General features: G+C 37.3%; 2 protein-coding genes across 5 annotated transcripts in view; both read right to left on the bottom strand.

Moving 5' to 3' along the window:
* The window catches only part of LOC100242645 (uncharacterized aarF domain-containing protein kinase At1g71810, chloroplastic), a 69,703-nt gene extending 56,124 nt beyond the window's left edge, over positions 1–13,579 (bottom strand). For all 4 annotated transcript variants that reach the window (XR_002029272.2, XR_009464892.1, XM_010647500.3 and 1 more), the window contains exons 1-2: positions 12,814–13,579; positions 11,689–11,733 (exon numbers count right to left, since the gene is read on the bottom strand). Coding sequence is in view for 2 of the 4 variants with exons in the window: in XM_010647500.3 (XP_010645802.1) it covers positions 11,689–11,733; positions 12,814–13,188 (420 nt within the window). In the remaining 2 variants the exon portion in view is untranslated. The remainder of the gene's footprint in view (positions 1–11,688; positions 11,734–12,813) is intronic.
* Positions 13,580–13,659: 80 nt separating this feature from the next.
* On the bottom strand, positions 13,660–14,530 carry LOC100264933 (16.9 kDa class I heat shock protein 3). The gene is made up of 2 exons (XM_002264941.4): positions 14,304–14,530; positions 13,660–14,113 (listed from the first exon to the last, which is right to left on the bottom strand). Exons 1-2 carry the CDS (start codon positions 14,509–14,511, stop codon positions 13,842–13,844), a joined length of 480 nt encoding a protein of 159 aa, XP_002264977.1. The 5' UTR covers positions 14,512–14,530; the 3' UTR covers positions 13,660–13,841.
* Positions 14,531–16,785: the final 2,255 nt, after the last annotated feature.

The following is a 16,785-nucleotide window of genomic DNA, read 5'->3' as shown; positions in this document are numbered from 1 at the left end:
TCCTGTTTAGAGACGACCTACACTGGTTCTGTTTCCCGTCTTTCAATAAAAAATGTTCTATCCAGTTTAATTACTTGTGTCATTATTGAATTTTTTTCTTTTCTTTTCTATAATTTTATTTTTTCGGATAGGCAAGTTATAAATCTTATGTTAAAATTAAATGTAGCGGCAGTGTCATTGAAACAACTTCCATTGGCCTTTTTTAGATTATTTTTAGGCTCTCCAATCATTTCAGGCACATGATAAATATAAAAGCCAAGAAGGTTCCACTCAATTGTACTGCCACATTGTGCAGATAACTGGGTATAGGGTTGGGAAATTTCATACTTTCCTCATTTATACTTATAGGAAACATAGAATACTACTAATAAAGAAAGTGTAAAAATGAAGGATATGGTTTTGCCCCCAGGATGTAGTTTAATGGTAATGCCAACTAGAATTGAACCAAAGTTCCCGATTTTGAGCCTTCCCAGCATTTCAGTGCTGTAAGGTAGAGTGGTGGGCTCATATTAGAAAAAGAGAGGGGGAAAGAAAAATGAAGGAAAAGATTCCCTTATTTCAAAAGTAAAGATAAAAAGAAAACAAAAAGGAAACTTTTGCCTTTTTTTTTTTTGGATAGGTAAATTTTTTGTCCCCATTGGGACTTGAACTTAAAACCTCCCACAAACCCTCCCCAACCCTTTACCACTTGAGCTAGGTCTTGAGGGCAAACAAAAAGGAAACTTTCAGGCTGCCCAGAAGGATTTTTTTTTTTTCAAGAAAGAAAAAATAAAAAATACAGTGGGGAATCATACCAACATCATATTAAGGTAATTTTTCTAATTGACCTCCATAATTTTTTAAAAAGAAAGCATACTTGTAACCATGTTAAATAGAAGATATAAATGAAGGGCAAGGGGTTCCCTTCAGAAAAGGAAGCATAAATATGCAGGGTGGTCACTACAAGACTAGAGAAAAAACATAGCTCCCTACAAACAGCCACTCTCGCGTCCCAACTCAGAACCAAAGATTAAAGAATGGATCCCCAACTTACAGCTGCATGAAATCCCCAACAATGTCAATATTAGCTTCCTGATTTGCAACTTAAAGACTTCCAAGAAAAAAAAAAAGAAACCAAAAAACCAGCCATGAGATCCCTGTCTATTTTTTTTTTTTTTTGATAAGAAACGACAAAGGGATATATCGATAGAGAAAAGGAGTACAAGAGAAGGATGAGGAATCCTCCCACCAAAGAAAACTAAACTACAAGAATACAAAAACAAGAAAATACACAAAAAAAACAAACAAACTCTCTAGATTAGACCAACCCTTTGGAATTGCACACCGCTAACCAGTCAAGTTGTAACACATTAAGGGGAGTCCCCTTAAAAACCTTGGAACAGAAAGCCCAAAGAGAAGCAAGGAAACGAATAGAATCCCAAAGATACTCTGAATTCTTTGCTTTATCCTAAAAAATCCTCGCATTTTTTTCTCGCCACAAAACCCAAATTAAAACGATGCTCGCAGCTTGCCACAAAACTATCCCTCTCTTAGATAAACCAAAACCATTATAATTGATGGATAGCATGTCGAAGATGCTCCTTGGGGGAACCCAATCCATCTTGGCTAACTGAAATAATCTGTGCCACAACCCCATCGTCAAAGAGCAATGTAGGAAAAAATGATCTGTTGATTCTCCATGTTTCATACACATATTACAAATATCAAGACTAAGAGCTTTGTAGGGTCTTCTCAATTGTAGCAAGTCATTAGTATTTACCTTCTTGTGTGCCACTAACTAAACAAAGGACTTGACTTTGAAAGGGACTTGAGAATTTCAAACGAACTTAGTAGGAAAAGCTGGAAGAGAACCAGAAAATTGGGATAAGGCTAGAAATAAAGATTTGACTGAAAAAGCCCTAAAGAAGATATAGGCTAGGATCTCACATCTGAAACCGAAGGTGATAGATGCAAACCATCAAGTAATCGCATGAGGCCTTTTAAATCTTCTATCTCAGAATCGGAAAGGTTACGACGGAAATTAAAGTTCCAAGAGAAAGGACGAGTAGAACCGAGAATTGAAGAAATAGAAATATTTTTATCCGAGACTACTCTAAATAGTCTTGGATATTGGGATCCCAAAGGTTGGTCCCCCCACCACAAATCTTCCTAGAACCGAATTCTTTTCCCATCTCCTACCACAAACCGAGTAAACTTAGAAAACTCCTGAAAGACTTGTGCAATAGCCTTCCAAGGACAACGATGAGATCCCTGTCTATTTACCACTCAAGAAAGAACCATCACTAAATACAACCTCCACCAAGAGATAGGAGGCCCCTAGCCTATATCATACATGCTAAACAATTGAATCTGTGATATTTCACATCTGTCCGTCCTGTGTACCCATAATTGTCAATCCAAATAACCACCCTTATATATCAAATTAAATAATATTCTTTGAGTTAAATTTCTACACTTTCGTAATGAACCAAAAAATAAAAATAAAAACAAGGAATGTGACCACATTAATAATTACATCAGTACCGTTTTATAATTCTAAAAGTTTTAATACCATTTAGCAAGAAAAAACAAAATTTATAACTGAAGTAGTCATCTTATAAAATTCTTAGAGCAAGTCCAGGAATTTTTAATTAGAGAGACTGATTTAAGATACTAAAATAATATTTGAGGCTAAATTCTTGAAGCAACTATCCTTCTTAGTTTTTGAATAAGCCTCTTGGGAAATACTAAAATAAAACAAAGGGATTTTCGTATCTGCATGTACATTAATTTTACATCCATGATAAATGGAATAAACTTATCTCTTAACATTAAGTACATAAAAATAAGTGTATAGTACTTAAACAGCATAGCATGTAATGGCTATTAGAGTTTCTCATGTAGTATTCCACTGTAATTGTGGATTTAAACTTGGACCGTATAAGGGACATTCAAAGTATTAATATTCGCATTTTAGGCTTCAACCAGTGTCCTGAATGATTGTTTTTCCAGCGATATTATATCGGGTGATCATGTAAATCAAGTCTCTTTCAATATTTCCAATAAATATTAATATTTACATGTTTTTCACATATTTCTAGAACTTCTTGAGAACTACAGTGAGCAAAAATTTCCTCTCAAACTTGCAATTCCAAAAATGCAAAATTGAGGATAAAATGGTTGCTTATGGTAACTTAATGTAATGCCTGTGACACCTTACTTGCTGAATCAAGAAACATTTCAATGTAAAATAAATGGATGTTGTGTCTTAATTCCATTTTAAGGCATCTCTAAAAGTACAATTCTATAGTTACTGAAGAAATTTGAGGAATAAAAAAAAAAAAAAACTTTTTATTTTTCTCATACTATTCAAACTGATTATTGCATCGATATTTATACATGAATAGTTGAGGTCATTTACCTTTAAAAAGAAATCTAATCCTTGATTTTAGGAGAGTCTCTTATAAAATCAAGAAATAAAATTAGAATAGGAAACAACTATATGAGATACAACTCGCGGTATAGTTGGTGGTTCAGCTATGCGGTATAGTTGTATGCACAGCTATACCTTCTGGATTTTCACTCCCCCTCAAGCTGAGTTGTAAATGTTGATTATTTCCAGCTTGGAACTCAAGTCTTCAAAGTTGGTTCTAGAAAGCGCCTTAGTAAGAATGTCTACTGTCTAGAGAGTTGGAGGAGTGTAAACCAATGAAATCGTCCCATTTTCTATCTCCGTCTTCATAAAATGACGATCTATTTCCACATGCTTTGTCCGATCCGATCATGATGAACTAGGTTCTTAGCGATGCTTATGGCAGCTTGATTGTCACAGAACATCTTCATAGAATCTTCTCCTAGAATTTTCAGTTCATTTAAGAGTCTCTTTAACCACATTCCTTCACAAATTCCATGAACCATAACTCTAAATTTCGCTCATGCATTGCTTCGAGCTACAACGGATTGTTTCTCACTTCGCCAAGTAACCAGATTCCCTCATATATAGGTGTAATATCTTGAGGTTGATCTTCGGTCAATTATGGAATCAGCCTAATCTGCATTTGAAAAAATTTCAATGTTTCTCTTTTGTGTTCTTTTGAAATAAAGTCCCTTTCCTGGAGTTATTTTGAAATATCTTGGAATATGATACAAAGCTTTCATATGTTCTTTGGTTGGATTGTTCATGAATTAACCAACCATGCTGAAAAACCAATGTCTGGTCTTGTGTGTGTGAGAGAGATGAGTTTCCCCACAAGTCTTTGATATCTCCCTTTATCCACTAAAGCACTTCCTTTAACTGTTCCTAGTTTAGTAGTGTAGTTCATAGGTGTGTTTGTAGGTTTACAACTTTCATATGTTCTTTGGTTGGATTGTTCATGAATTAACCAACCATGCTGAAAAACCAATGTCTGGTCTTGTGTGTGTGAGAGAGATGAGTTTCCCCACAAGTCTTTGATATCTCCCTTTATCCACTAAAGCACTTCCTTTAACTGTTCCTAGTTTAGTAGTGTAGTTCATAGGTGTGTTTGTAGGTTTACAACCAAGCATCCTAGTCTCCTTTAGCAAGTCTAAGACATACTTATGTTAGGAGACTGCAATACCCATTTTTTATCCAACAATTTCCATCTTAGGAAAATATTTAAGATTCCCTAGGTCTTTAATTTCAAACTCATGGGCAAGAAAACTCTTAAGCTTGCATATTTCTTCTACATGATCTTCAGTTAGGATAATATCATCCACATAAACAATGATAATGGAAATTCTTCCCTCAACATTAAGTTTTACGAATAGAGTGTGGTCAGACTAACACTGAGAGTAACCAAACCTCTTTACGGCCTTGGTGAAACGATCAAACCAAGCTCGAGGAGATTGCTTGAGACCATATAGGGATTTTTTTAGTTTGCAAACTTTGCTAATGTTTGCCTCAATCTCAAGACCTAAAGGAATTTCCATGTATACTTCTTCTTCTAAGTCACCATTGAAGAAGACATTCTTGATGTCCAGTTGATGAAGAGGCAAATCTCAATTAATGGCTAACGACAATAGAACAAGAATTGTGTTTAATTTGGCAACTAGAGCAAAGGTTTATTGGTAGCCAATTTTGTACGACCGTATAAATCCCTTAGCAACTAGTCTAGCTTTGTACCTACCAACACTCCCATCTGCTTTGTACTTGACTATAAAGATCCACTTACTCCCGACTGGATTCTTTTCTTTCGAAAGTTTAGCAAACTCCCATGTCCCATTCTTTTCAAGAGCTCGGATCTCTTCCTCAATCAATGTCTTCCATTCAAGTATATGTAGAGCTTCTTGGATATTATTGGGAATCCGAATATCCGTAAGATTGGTAACAAAAGCCCGATTTTTTGGTCACAAACTCTTATAGGAGATGAAGTTATAAATCGGATGATTTGTGCAAGATCTTACTCCTTTCCTTTTGGCAATTGGCAAATTGAGCTCATCATCTTCTAACTCATTAAGATAAGAATCAATGTTACTTAAGTATGTCCCTTTTGGGACTGAATTTGGTTCAATTTCATGTACTAGTTCACAATGAGTTCATTGCTCTATATCTTCTTGAGATTTCTTCTTTTTCCTTGAGTAGACAATGAACTCACTTCTATTGACAGTCTGAGATTGGTTTGGATGAGGAGTACTTGGCTCGATGTCTACAAATTCAGTAGTTTGGAGTGAGAGACTTGAAGCAGGAGAAATAGGGTTGGAGTTGTGAGCAATAACAAACTCAAGTGTTTGAGGTTCGGTTACGGTCCTAAAATTGGTATTCCCAAATTCTATTCTCCCCTTGAATATCGGTTTTAGAGTAATAGGATTGATTTTCAAAGAATGTCACATGCATAGAGGTGTAGAACCTTTTTGTGATGGGAGAGTAACACTTATAACCCTTCTAGCTTGGAGAGTATCCTAGGAAAATACACTTAGTGGCCCTAGGATCAAGCTTACTTCAATGTTGTTAAGGATTGTGAACAAAGGCTGAGTAACCAAATACCTTCAATGGAAATGAGGAAATGAGCCAAGTCCTAGGGCATGATTTGAGAAAGACTTTGCATAGTGTTTGGAAACTCAAGGCATAAGAAGACATTCTATTAATAAGATAGGTTGTAGTAAGTACAGCTTCTCCCCAAAAATTCTTCAGGACATGGGAGGAGAGCATAGTATCACGGACTTAGTCTTTTCCTAAGCTCGTGTGACACTTAGACAAATTAAGACACTTGATATTGCTAAGTCAACCTTACTCCCAATGTTTAGCTTGCTAGGCTAAGATGCTCACGACTCAAAAACTTTAGAAGGCGTAGTAGGCGACGCTTAAAGAATGGAAGCTTTTATTGCTCAAAGGAAGCTTTACAAGTGCTTTTGGGGACTCACTTGCTTGGTTGGTTAGGTTCTTGGGTGGTGCCTTGGCCAAATGAGAGCCTCACCTATTTATAGGCACCAATGGAACTCTCTGGAACTTTGGAGGGTTCCTTACAAATCAAGAAGATTCTAGAACACTCTACATAATTTTATGTACAAACCTATATACAAGAATATACAAGAGATTCCTAAAATTCTCTAGAAAGCCTTGGACTCCTCTCATGCCTTCCACCATAGTGTAGAGGTGTGGATTTCTCTAAGCTTTTGTAGAACCTTCCACACTCTTCCCACTAATGGCTAAGTGTAGGAGTTTCCAGAAACTTCCTGGGCTCTATATAAGTCCATGGGGAGGGTCATTTGAAGCATCCTTTGACACTCTCCCCCACCTATGCCGTCGACATCCCCGTTGTTGCCTCTTCTTGAAACCTCTCGATGTGCTTCCAGAACCTTCTCAAGGCATCCGCATGTTCCCAGCTTACCTGCCTCTTAGGTAGTTCTTTCCATCGGACTAGATACTCTATCACAAAAAGGACCCCTTGTCTCCTTGTGACCCGTTCAGCCAGGATATTTTTCACCTTCTTTTCTCGTGAGGCTTTGGATGGATGCAGACACCTGCACTTTCGATGCTTGGAGTGTTGCTTCCTCTTACCCATTGAGTTCACCTTTTCCTTGGTGACCTTGTCCATGTGTGTGCGGGCTACCTCAGCTCGCTCCCCTTTTGCCTCATTTACTTGCACCCCTGATAGTAAGGAGGTCTTAGGCGTACTAGGCTTTGGGTTGACTTAGAGGGCACCTAGCAGCTACATTGAGCTCATATGTGCTTCGTGTTCCTACTCCCTCTCCTCGATCATGGCATTGAGCATCTTCCTCTTTGGACAATCTCGTGCCCAATGTGGACCATCACACATGAAGCATTTGATTTTAGGCGTAAACTTCTTCCTTTCTGCCTTACCCCTTCCTTCCCGAACGTTAGGTGTCTTGCCTGATCCCATTCTAGAAGCATTGTAATCCCTTGAAACCTTGTTTCCCCCACCCATGGCGTAGCTATCTTCCAAAGACTCAACCTTGGAGGAGTCTCCCCTCTTGTAATCTGTTAAAGACTTTGCTATTGCCATAGCAATGGCTAAGTCTTGAACACCTCGGCGCCTTAATTCCTACTCGGCCCACCCTTGCAAGTTATCCATGAAGTTGAATAGCAACTCCTCCTCAATCATGTTAAGAATCTCAAGCATGAGCGAAGAGAATTCCTTGACATAGTCGCATATCGAGCCTATGTACTTGAGACGCCTCATGTTTTTCCTAGCTAGGTAAGCCACGTCCTTGGGGTAGAACTACCTCTTGATCTCCTTCTTGAAGTCCTCCCACGTCTCTATGGTGCAAATGTCTTTCTCCATATCGGCAAGCCTCCGATGCCACCATAGAGTAGCTGTGTCAGTAAGGTAAAGGGTTGTAGTTCTTACCTTATCCGCCTCATCAGTCAGTGTGATAGCCTTGAAGTATCGCTCCATATGCCATAAGAAGTTGTCCAACTCCTTGGCATCCCGCTTGCCACTAAACCCTTGTGGCTTCGACACCTCCACCCTAGATGCCTCCTATGTGGCCATGACCCATGCCGACACAGCAGCCTTGTAGATGGCCAACTCCTGCCTAACCTCCTAGTCTCGAGACTCCATTCGAGTGGCCAAGGTCTCTATCCTTGACTCCATGCTAGCAAGCATGCTCAAGACCTTTTCTTGGAAGGACACAAACTCCTCGTGTGACACTGGTTGAACCTATGAGACTAGCACCCCCTCACGAAGATCTTCGATCTACTCCCTTAGATCCTCTAAGCCTTTCTCTATGCCTTGCTCGATCAAGTCTAACCCCTCCCGAGTGTCCGCCATGGCTAGCTCCACCTTAGCTAACCTTGCCTCCATATTGGCAACGGCATCACGAGATTTATCCTTCTTACCCCTGCCCCGTGCAGCAGGCTCGGTCTCCCTCCTACGGGTTTGCTTGCTAATCTCCTTCACGTTAGGGCCCGACATGCTTCCTTTACTATGCCCGCTTCGTAGTCGCGCTCTGATACCACTTGTCACGGACTTAGTCTTTTCCTAAGCTCGTGCGGCACTTAGACAAGTCAAGACACTTGATCTTGCTAAGTCAGCCTTACTCCCAATGCTTAGCTTGTTAGGCTAAGATGCTCACGACTTGGAAGCTTTAGAAGATATAGTAGGCGACACTTAAAGAATGGAAGCTTTTATTGCTCAAAGAAAGCTTTACAAGTGCTTTTAGGGACTCACTTCCTTGGTTGGTTAGGTTCTTGGGTGGTGCCTTGGCCAAATGAGGCCCTCGCCTATTTATAGGCACCAATGGAACTCTCTGGAACCTTGGAGGGTTCCTTACAAATCAAGAAGATTGTAGAACACCCTACATAATTTTATGTACAAACCTATGTGCAAGAATATACAAGAGATTCCTAGAATTCTCTATAAAGCCTTGGACTCCTCTCATGTCTTCCACCATAGTGTAGAGATGTGTGGATTTCTCTAAGCTTTTGTAGAACCTTCCACACTCTTCCCACTAATGGCTAAGTGTAGGAGTTTCCAGAAGTTTCTTGGGCTCTATATAAGCCCATGGGGAGGGTCATTTGAAGCATCCTTTGACAATAGGACCATTGCAACTTCTAACAAGTGTCTATTCTTCCTCTAGGCTATCTCATTTTGCTGAGGAATATCAATGCAGGAACTTTGATGAACTATACCTTCTTTTAATAAAACTTCCCCAAGGATAAAATTGAAATAATCACTTGCATTGTCAGTTTTCAATACTTGCATTTTGGCATGGAATTTAGTTTGGATCATATTATAAAATTTTTTGAAGATTTGACCCACTTCTAATTTTTCTTTCATTAGTAATATCTAAGAAATTCTAGTATGATCATCAACAAAGGACATAAATCATCTAGTTTCAATTATGTTCTTTATCTTAGATAATCTCTAAGCATCACTATGTCTCATAGAAAAAGGATGAGATGGTTTGTATGGTTAAATTGGATAAGGCTTGCCAACATGCTTGGATAATAATTAACAAATTTCACACTAAAAACTAACTAAATTAGGATGTACTAGACGATAATGTCATAACATAACATTACTATCTTTATTAAAACTAAAGACAGAAAAAGACCCCTTTTCACCAACTGTCGATTGAGGTTGTCTTTTAATATAATCAGTCACTTCAAAGATATAGAGTCTTGAACACACCTCAACATTGCCAATCGTCTTCCCTGAATTCAAATCCTAATAAACACAATGGTTTGGGAAAAATTTAGTAACACAGTTCTTTTCTTAAGTGAGTTTCCTAATGGGCAACAAATTGGAATCCAAGTTTGGAACTAAAAAAACAGAGTCAAGAGTTAGGTCCTTAGAGATGACAACAAGACTTGTACCAACCACCTTTGAGAGAGAACCATCAGCTATATGAACCATATAATCCTTAGAATCAGGTGTATAATTTGAAAAATTGTGGCATCTCCAGTCATGTGATCAGAAGCTCCTGAGTCAACAATCCAAGGACTCAACTTTTCCATTTTTCCTTTCAAGGTAGTAACAAAATTACCTTTTTGAGCTAAGGATCCAGGCCCGATGATGGAATTGAAGGAATTTACCACCTATTAGGACTGGTTGAACATTTTTTGCAACAATTCCAATTGCTCTTTGCTGAACAGACTGGAATTAGAGTTGTCCTCTACGGTGACATGGTGTCCTCAATTTTCTCTATCATTTTGAGGATGTGACGACTTCCAATCCTCTGGTTTCCCATGGATTTTCCAGCATGTGTCTTTGGTATGACCTGGTTTTTGGCAGTGATTACACCAAGGTCTTCCTTTTCCTAGTCAATTGTCGTTAGAAGGATTGGGAGGACCTTGAGCCACAAGGGCTGAACCCTCAGTGACAGGTTGATTGGTTTGTGACCCCAACATGACTTTCTCTCTACTTTCTTCTCGGCGCACTTCTGATGTAACTTCTCAGATGTTAGGTAAAGGTTTAATTCCCAATATTCTACCTCGAACTACATCTAGATTTTTGTTCCGTTCTAACAAAAATTTGTAGATTAGTTTCTTCTCAACATTCTTTTTGTATTTGATTGCATCCATTGGGCAGTCCCATTTGGTGGTTTCAAACATGTCCAGTTGTTACCAATAACGAGTTAAAAAACTGAAATATTGAGTGACAAACAACTCACCTTGGCGTAAATCATTGAGGATCCCTTTTATCTCAAATGTCTCTGTTGTGTCTTTTGTATTGAAATAAGTCTCCTTTGTTGCCTCCCAAATTTCTTGTGTCATTTCATGCAGTATGAAATTCTCTCCTATGTCATTGTTCATCGAGTTAATTAACCAAGACATAACCATATTATTCTCAGTCTTCCATCCTTGGAATTTCAGTTCTTCTTTCGTAGGTCAAGGCACTGCACCAGTAAGGTAGCCATCCTTCCCTTTACCACACATGAACATCATGACTGCATAGGACCATTGAAGATAATTTTGCCCATTTAGTTTGTGTCCAATAATGAGAAGAGCAACACCATCTAATCCTCCATTGTTGCTTGGAATAGGAGCTTCTTCAGTGGAGGTGACTTATGAGATTGAGGAGTCCTTGGTGGCCATTCCGTATTTGATCATGGACGGATTGAATGGTTCAGAATTAGCTTTGATACCATGAAGAAATTTGAGGAAGAAAAAGAAACTTTTTATTTTTTCACACTATTCAAACTTATTATTGCATCGATATGTATACCTGAATGATTGAGGTCATCTACCCTAAAAAAGAAATCTAATCCTTGATTTTAGAGGAAGCCTCTCATAAAATCAGGAAATAAAATTAGAAGCGGAAACAACTATATGCGATACAGATGGCGGTACAGCTATGTGGTACAGCTGTGCATACAGCTGTACCTTCAGGATTTCCACAGTTACAACTAGTTTTGAGAGCTCCATATAGTCATTCAGCCTAAATAAGAAAATATTGACCCACAAGAAAGAGGACCAAAGTTAAATGATCCTAATGTGAATGCATGTCTTATTCAAAAAACACTACCAGAAGACATGTGGATTAAGAGACACTAACGAAGTTTAAAATACCTTAAAATATAATCCAATCACATTGATCCAGGTTCAAAAAAGTTCACAGAAACATACTCCAGAGAACCCGCAGGTGAATGCACACAAAATTTAAAAATAAAAAGAAAAGGGAACTTCATAAGAACAATAATGAAAATACGTACAGATATATAAAAATAAATAAATAAATCCAAAAAATGTTTGAAAACACATTAAGATTGAGAAGAAAGACATACAGGGCCTAGTTCTACCAATATCTTCCGAAGCTCTGCAGCTCTAACCTGCAAGCAAGCAAAAAGAAGTTATGCATGCCTCCATACGACACAACAAACTGACTCATCTTCTAATCAGAAGCATTATGTTAAGGATCCAATCTCAATTTATTTGCACATAGAGAAAAAGAGACAGAATTAAAAAGGGAACCAAAAAGAATGGGCAGTCAAAAAACAAACTGGATACAAAAACAATGGTCTAAGTGTCACTGCAAACAGAACAAATTCCAAACAGCCAAATGGCTTATTCTCAGGAAAAAGAGTGCAAATGGGAAATTTTGTCACACTAAAAAAGAAAAGAAAAGAGAGAAAGAACTGAAAAAAGAAGATGGGAAAAGAGATAATAATTGGGATCAAAATCAAGTCATAGAACAACCATGCTCCGGAGCTACTTACCAGCAGCCAATGGCCTTGAGACTTAGCCAAAAAATATAAAAATAGAAGTAAAACAATTGTATGCCACTGGGGAAAAATGTAGGCTAGTTATTGATCATTGTCAGGTTTTGCAAGGAATTATTGAAATTAATAAACTATACCAAATACAATATGAAATCATTTACACCATAAATGGACCAACAGAAATGCAAAAACAAGTCAAGTCTTTAATTACATGGTTAATTCATGGATATACATATTTGAGAAGAGAATATGTAAGTTGTGGATTTCGAGCATCACCAATAGAAACCTAGGAAATGTTGTCTTTAATTCATGGTTAATTTACAACCCCATGTAACTCACTGGGACTTTGTAGATATTTTTTCACTTTCCAATATTTACAGATTCTACCCATAAAATCTCTGCAACATAATTCTACTTGCAATATAAGAATCAGTTTCAATTTCAGGTGCCAATAAGCAATATTTAAACTTTGTAAATAATAATTCCCTGATTCTCCCTCCTTTAATTTGATTAAAAAGACAGAAAATAATGATAATAATTCGCTTATTCTTCTTACTATGCTTTGATTAAAAGGACAGAAAATTTAAAATTATTCTAATTTTTACTATTTTTTTTTTCCAATTTCCATTAAAACTAAGACAAAAACTCCTCATTTTTGCGTTAATTTAAACTTTTCCATTTTCATTTTACCTCGAACATCTGGTCGGAGCGCTCCATGAGACCATCGATGTAGCGAAGCCCTAGCCACTTCCCAAGCGTAGTAGCAATCTGGAACAGGCGGCGAATCAGAACCAAGGGTCTGTTCCGATAAATGGCTCCGATCCTAGACACGTCGTACTCTGTCAGCGAATCCGCCTCCGAAGAGCTGAGGTTAAAAAGGTAGCCGGAGTACTGGGTAAATGTGTCAACGTCGCCGGAAATGCCGCAAACCACCGTCCTCCTGAGACGCACCGGCAGAGGAACCTTGCGATTGAAGCCATTGAGCTGGATGGCGTAAGGCTTTCCCTTCGACAATTTGGAGGCCGAAAGCGGCGGTGCCGGTGGCGCCGCCGGGAGGAGAAGCATTCCTGAGCTTGCTGGCGAACAGCGTGAATTAGCGGCTATCTTTTGTAAGATAATCCTAATCGCCCCTGCTCCTCTCTTCGTAACGTGGGGTGCCTTTATCTTTTATCCAATTTTTTCCACACAAAATTTCTGCTGCTGCCACATGGCATCCTTTCTTTCCGTTTACGGAAACTCGTTTCGACCATGTTTCATGTGCTCGCCTCGGACCACTAAATTTAATTTTTCTGACACTAATAAAAAAAACAAAAAAAAAAAACAAATGCTACATTTATATCTCTAATAATCTAGACCTAAAGGCATGATATTTGGGTGGTGTTATGGGATTTGCATGTGGAAGGCGTGAGCCTTTACTGTTAGGTGTTAGGTAACGAGTAGAGTTTACATGTAAAATGCATGAACCAACTTTAAATACGATTTTGTTAAATTCCCAAACTAAGAAGGACTACAAATAACTATTAAGTGAAATGAATATTTCTAAAAGGGAACTTAGGGAAGAAGATTGTTATAGAAACGTACAAGATAACTATCCTTTTCTTATTTATCTTACAACGCAACACCACACATAATCCTCCACAGTGTATTTACACGTAACCCACGAAGCTGACTCTGCTACATTTATACAACTCAGAGCACGTCACAGATAAAGCTTGAGGTTAGAGTTGGGCCACATGTATCGTCCTTACGCCGCTTGGACTCTCAGTTTTCTTAGGCACAGTGACGGTCAAAACTCCATCCTTTAGCGCAGAACTGATCCTGTCCGTGATTGCATTTTCCGGCAACCTGAACCTCCTCAAGAAACTGCCTCTTTGCCTCTCCACACGGTGCCATTGGTCGTCCACTTCCTCTTTTTCCTTGGTCTTCTCACCGCTGATCTTTAGGATGTTGTTGTCCTCCACTTGCACCTTCAGCTCCTCTCTCCTTACCCCTGCCAGTCAACAAGGCGTGTAAATGAGACAGTAGGCACCTTACTGTGTTGCAGCTGGAGGATACTTGGGCGCATAGCCCTACAGTACAGCCTATTGCTATCTCTTCTTTGTCTTTCATTTATTTCCGTTATAGAAAGCATGGAAAACATGTTGCAGGAAGCAAAAGCGAAAGGGAAGAAATTAACAAACCAGGAAGATCAGCGCGGAAGACGTGAGCGTTATCGGTCTCACGCCAGTCGACGTGAGCATGAGCTAGAGCCGACACATCGTCATCAGGGCCACGGCCCCAGCTCTTTTCAACCCCAAACCCAAAATCAAAAGGGTCCCAGGCATCTGATGGTGACAGGGGCGTCCAAGGGTCGTACCCTCCTCCCCGCCACAACCCCAACGAACTCATTGCACTTTAACTGCTCAGCCCTGCTGTTTTGATCTTATACAAGCCAACCTCCTATCCATGTGTTCGCAACTTGCCATGTGTTCATGGTGACGTTGGGTGGCCATGACAAGTGTATTCCTGTCTGCCACGTAGCAACCAGGTGGATGAGGTTTGGGGACATTTGTCAATGTCTCTGTGCACCGCACCCTCGTGGATGTAGAGACATGTCAAGTTCGCAATCTGGGCCACTTCAATTTGCAGAAGTGTTTCCAATCATCTTCTAGATGAGGTTTTTCTCCTTTTTTTTTTTTTTTTAATGTTTTAATTAATTTATGGGTTTATAGATATTAGAATGTTTAGTTTTGGATACAATATCGTTGTATCATTATTATTTCTTTTTTAATGAAATGAGACTATGAAGTAGAATACTTAAAAATACTATTGAAAAATGAGTCATAATAATCTTTGAAATTAAGTTTTTGAAAAATTAGACCCTCAAATGATTGATTCTACAAATATGATTTTTAACTAATCGATCTGATTTTGATTTTGATTTGTATTGTCACTTTCCAATTTCATTCATTGTCATATTAAAAAATTAATCTATCTACAATTAAGATTTGTCAAAGAAGATTATGAATGGAGAAGGATGTCATGACAATTTTTATTTGAGTGGTAAACAAATAAGGTGTCATTCTCTTCAATATTAGAAAACATGTCTTAACAATACCAAAAACATGTTTAATGACATTTCTTAATCTTACATGGCATTAGTTGAACATCTCTTCTTTTCCTACAGCTTTATCACACCTACAAAAATTCCTCAACCAATAGCATATATTATGATATGTTACTATAAAATCTCGAGTGTGTGTATGTTGCATCCAATAAATAATATTTTTCCAAAAAAAAATAAGAAGAAGAATTGAGTTGATTATTATTATGAATAAATACAAATCTTATTAAATAAAATACAAATAAAATATTTACCTGATGGGAGCATTGGAAAATTATGTTATGGGTTATGGATAGTTTCCATCAAAACTCTTGGATCATGAGTTATTCCTTCTCATCCAACAACAACATACCTAAATATTATATCAAAATCACAAACTGCTATAACATTCACTAAAGAAAACCTATTTTTCCCAACAAAAATTAATTTAGTGATGGAATTTTGTAGCTAAAAATAATTTTTCCTGACGAAATTTCAAATGTTGTCACTAATACCAATTTTGTGAAATCTTTTCATGATGAATTTGAAATTTTCGTCACTAAAATATATAGTGGGAAAATTTAGTGCCCATTTTTTTTGCACGAACACTTTTGTGATGAAAATAACCTATTTACTGACGAAAAATATATATCACTAAATATATTTTTTGGTGACAAAAATAAATTTATCACTAAAAGTTACAACTTTTTGTTTATATTTATCGACAAAGGTTTTTTTTGTTAGTGATAATATTATTTCCCGATGAATTGAAGAATTTTGTCACTAAATAGTATTATTAAATTGTGGCATCAAATAATATTCATTAATAGTTAGATGATCTATTTAATAATTAATTGTTATATTTTTAATCTTTATATAATAATAGCACTATTATGAAATAATATATTATTTCAATAATTAATATTTTATAGTATGAGATTTATTTATATTATTGTATAAAAATAATTAAAGATATGTAAAGTTAAATATTATGATGTAAGTATATTTGAATGCTTTGTTATGGAATAATATAAATATATATTATTTTAGTAATTAATATTCATAATATGATATATTATTTTTATTATTTTATGTAAATAATAATGATAAAATAATAATAATAATTGAAGATATGCAATATTACATCTTCCCTTTTTCCCATTTTATGAGATTTAATCCTAGCCATTCACTACATATTCCTTTTTCCCATTCTATGAGATTTCATCCTAGCCATTCATCTCATATTCCATTTTCCCATTTTTTGTTTCAAAACCGTAAAGACAAAGAGCCTCTCCTCACACTTTCCCCCACACCTAGCCCTTCTTTTTTCCTCCCTCACGGTCTCTCCCATTTTCTTACCCCCAAACACCACTTTTCTCTTCATTTTATCTCATTTTCTCAACCCTAAACACCATTTTATCTCATTTTCTCAAACCCCAAACACCCATATCTCTGTATTTTCTCTCATTTTCTTAACCCCTAAACACCTCTCTCATTTCTTTCCTCTTTCTCTTACATTCTCTCTTATTCCCACATTTGTGTCCCCATTTCTTAATCTCAACATTTCTAACATATAGATC

This window comes from Vitis vinifera, chromosome 18 (genome assembly GCF_030704535.1).
Source record: "Vitis vinifera cultivar Pinot Noir 40024 chromosome 18, ASM3070453v1".
Taxonomy (NCBI): domain Eukaryota; kingdom Viridiplantae; phylum Streptophyta; class Magnoliopsida; order Vitales; family Vitaceae; genus Vitis; species Vitis vinifera.
Note: the sequence above shows the minus strand (reverse complement) of the source record. Positions and strands in the feature narration are given on the sequence as shown.

What these genes read in the sequence shown, in the direction of transcription:
- LOC100264933 (XM_002264941.4), bottom strand. Translation starts at nt 14,511, where the DNA reads ATGAGTTCGTTGGGGTTGTGGCGGGGAGGAGGGTACGACCCTTGGACG. An exon ending in CTTCCGCGCTGATCTTCCTG is followed by an intron (nt 14,114 to 14,303) that starts GTTTGTTAATTT and finishes GTTGACTGGCAG; the next exon opens with GGGTAAGGAGAGAGGAGCTG.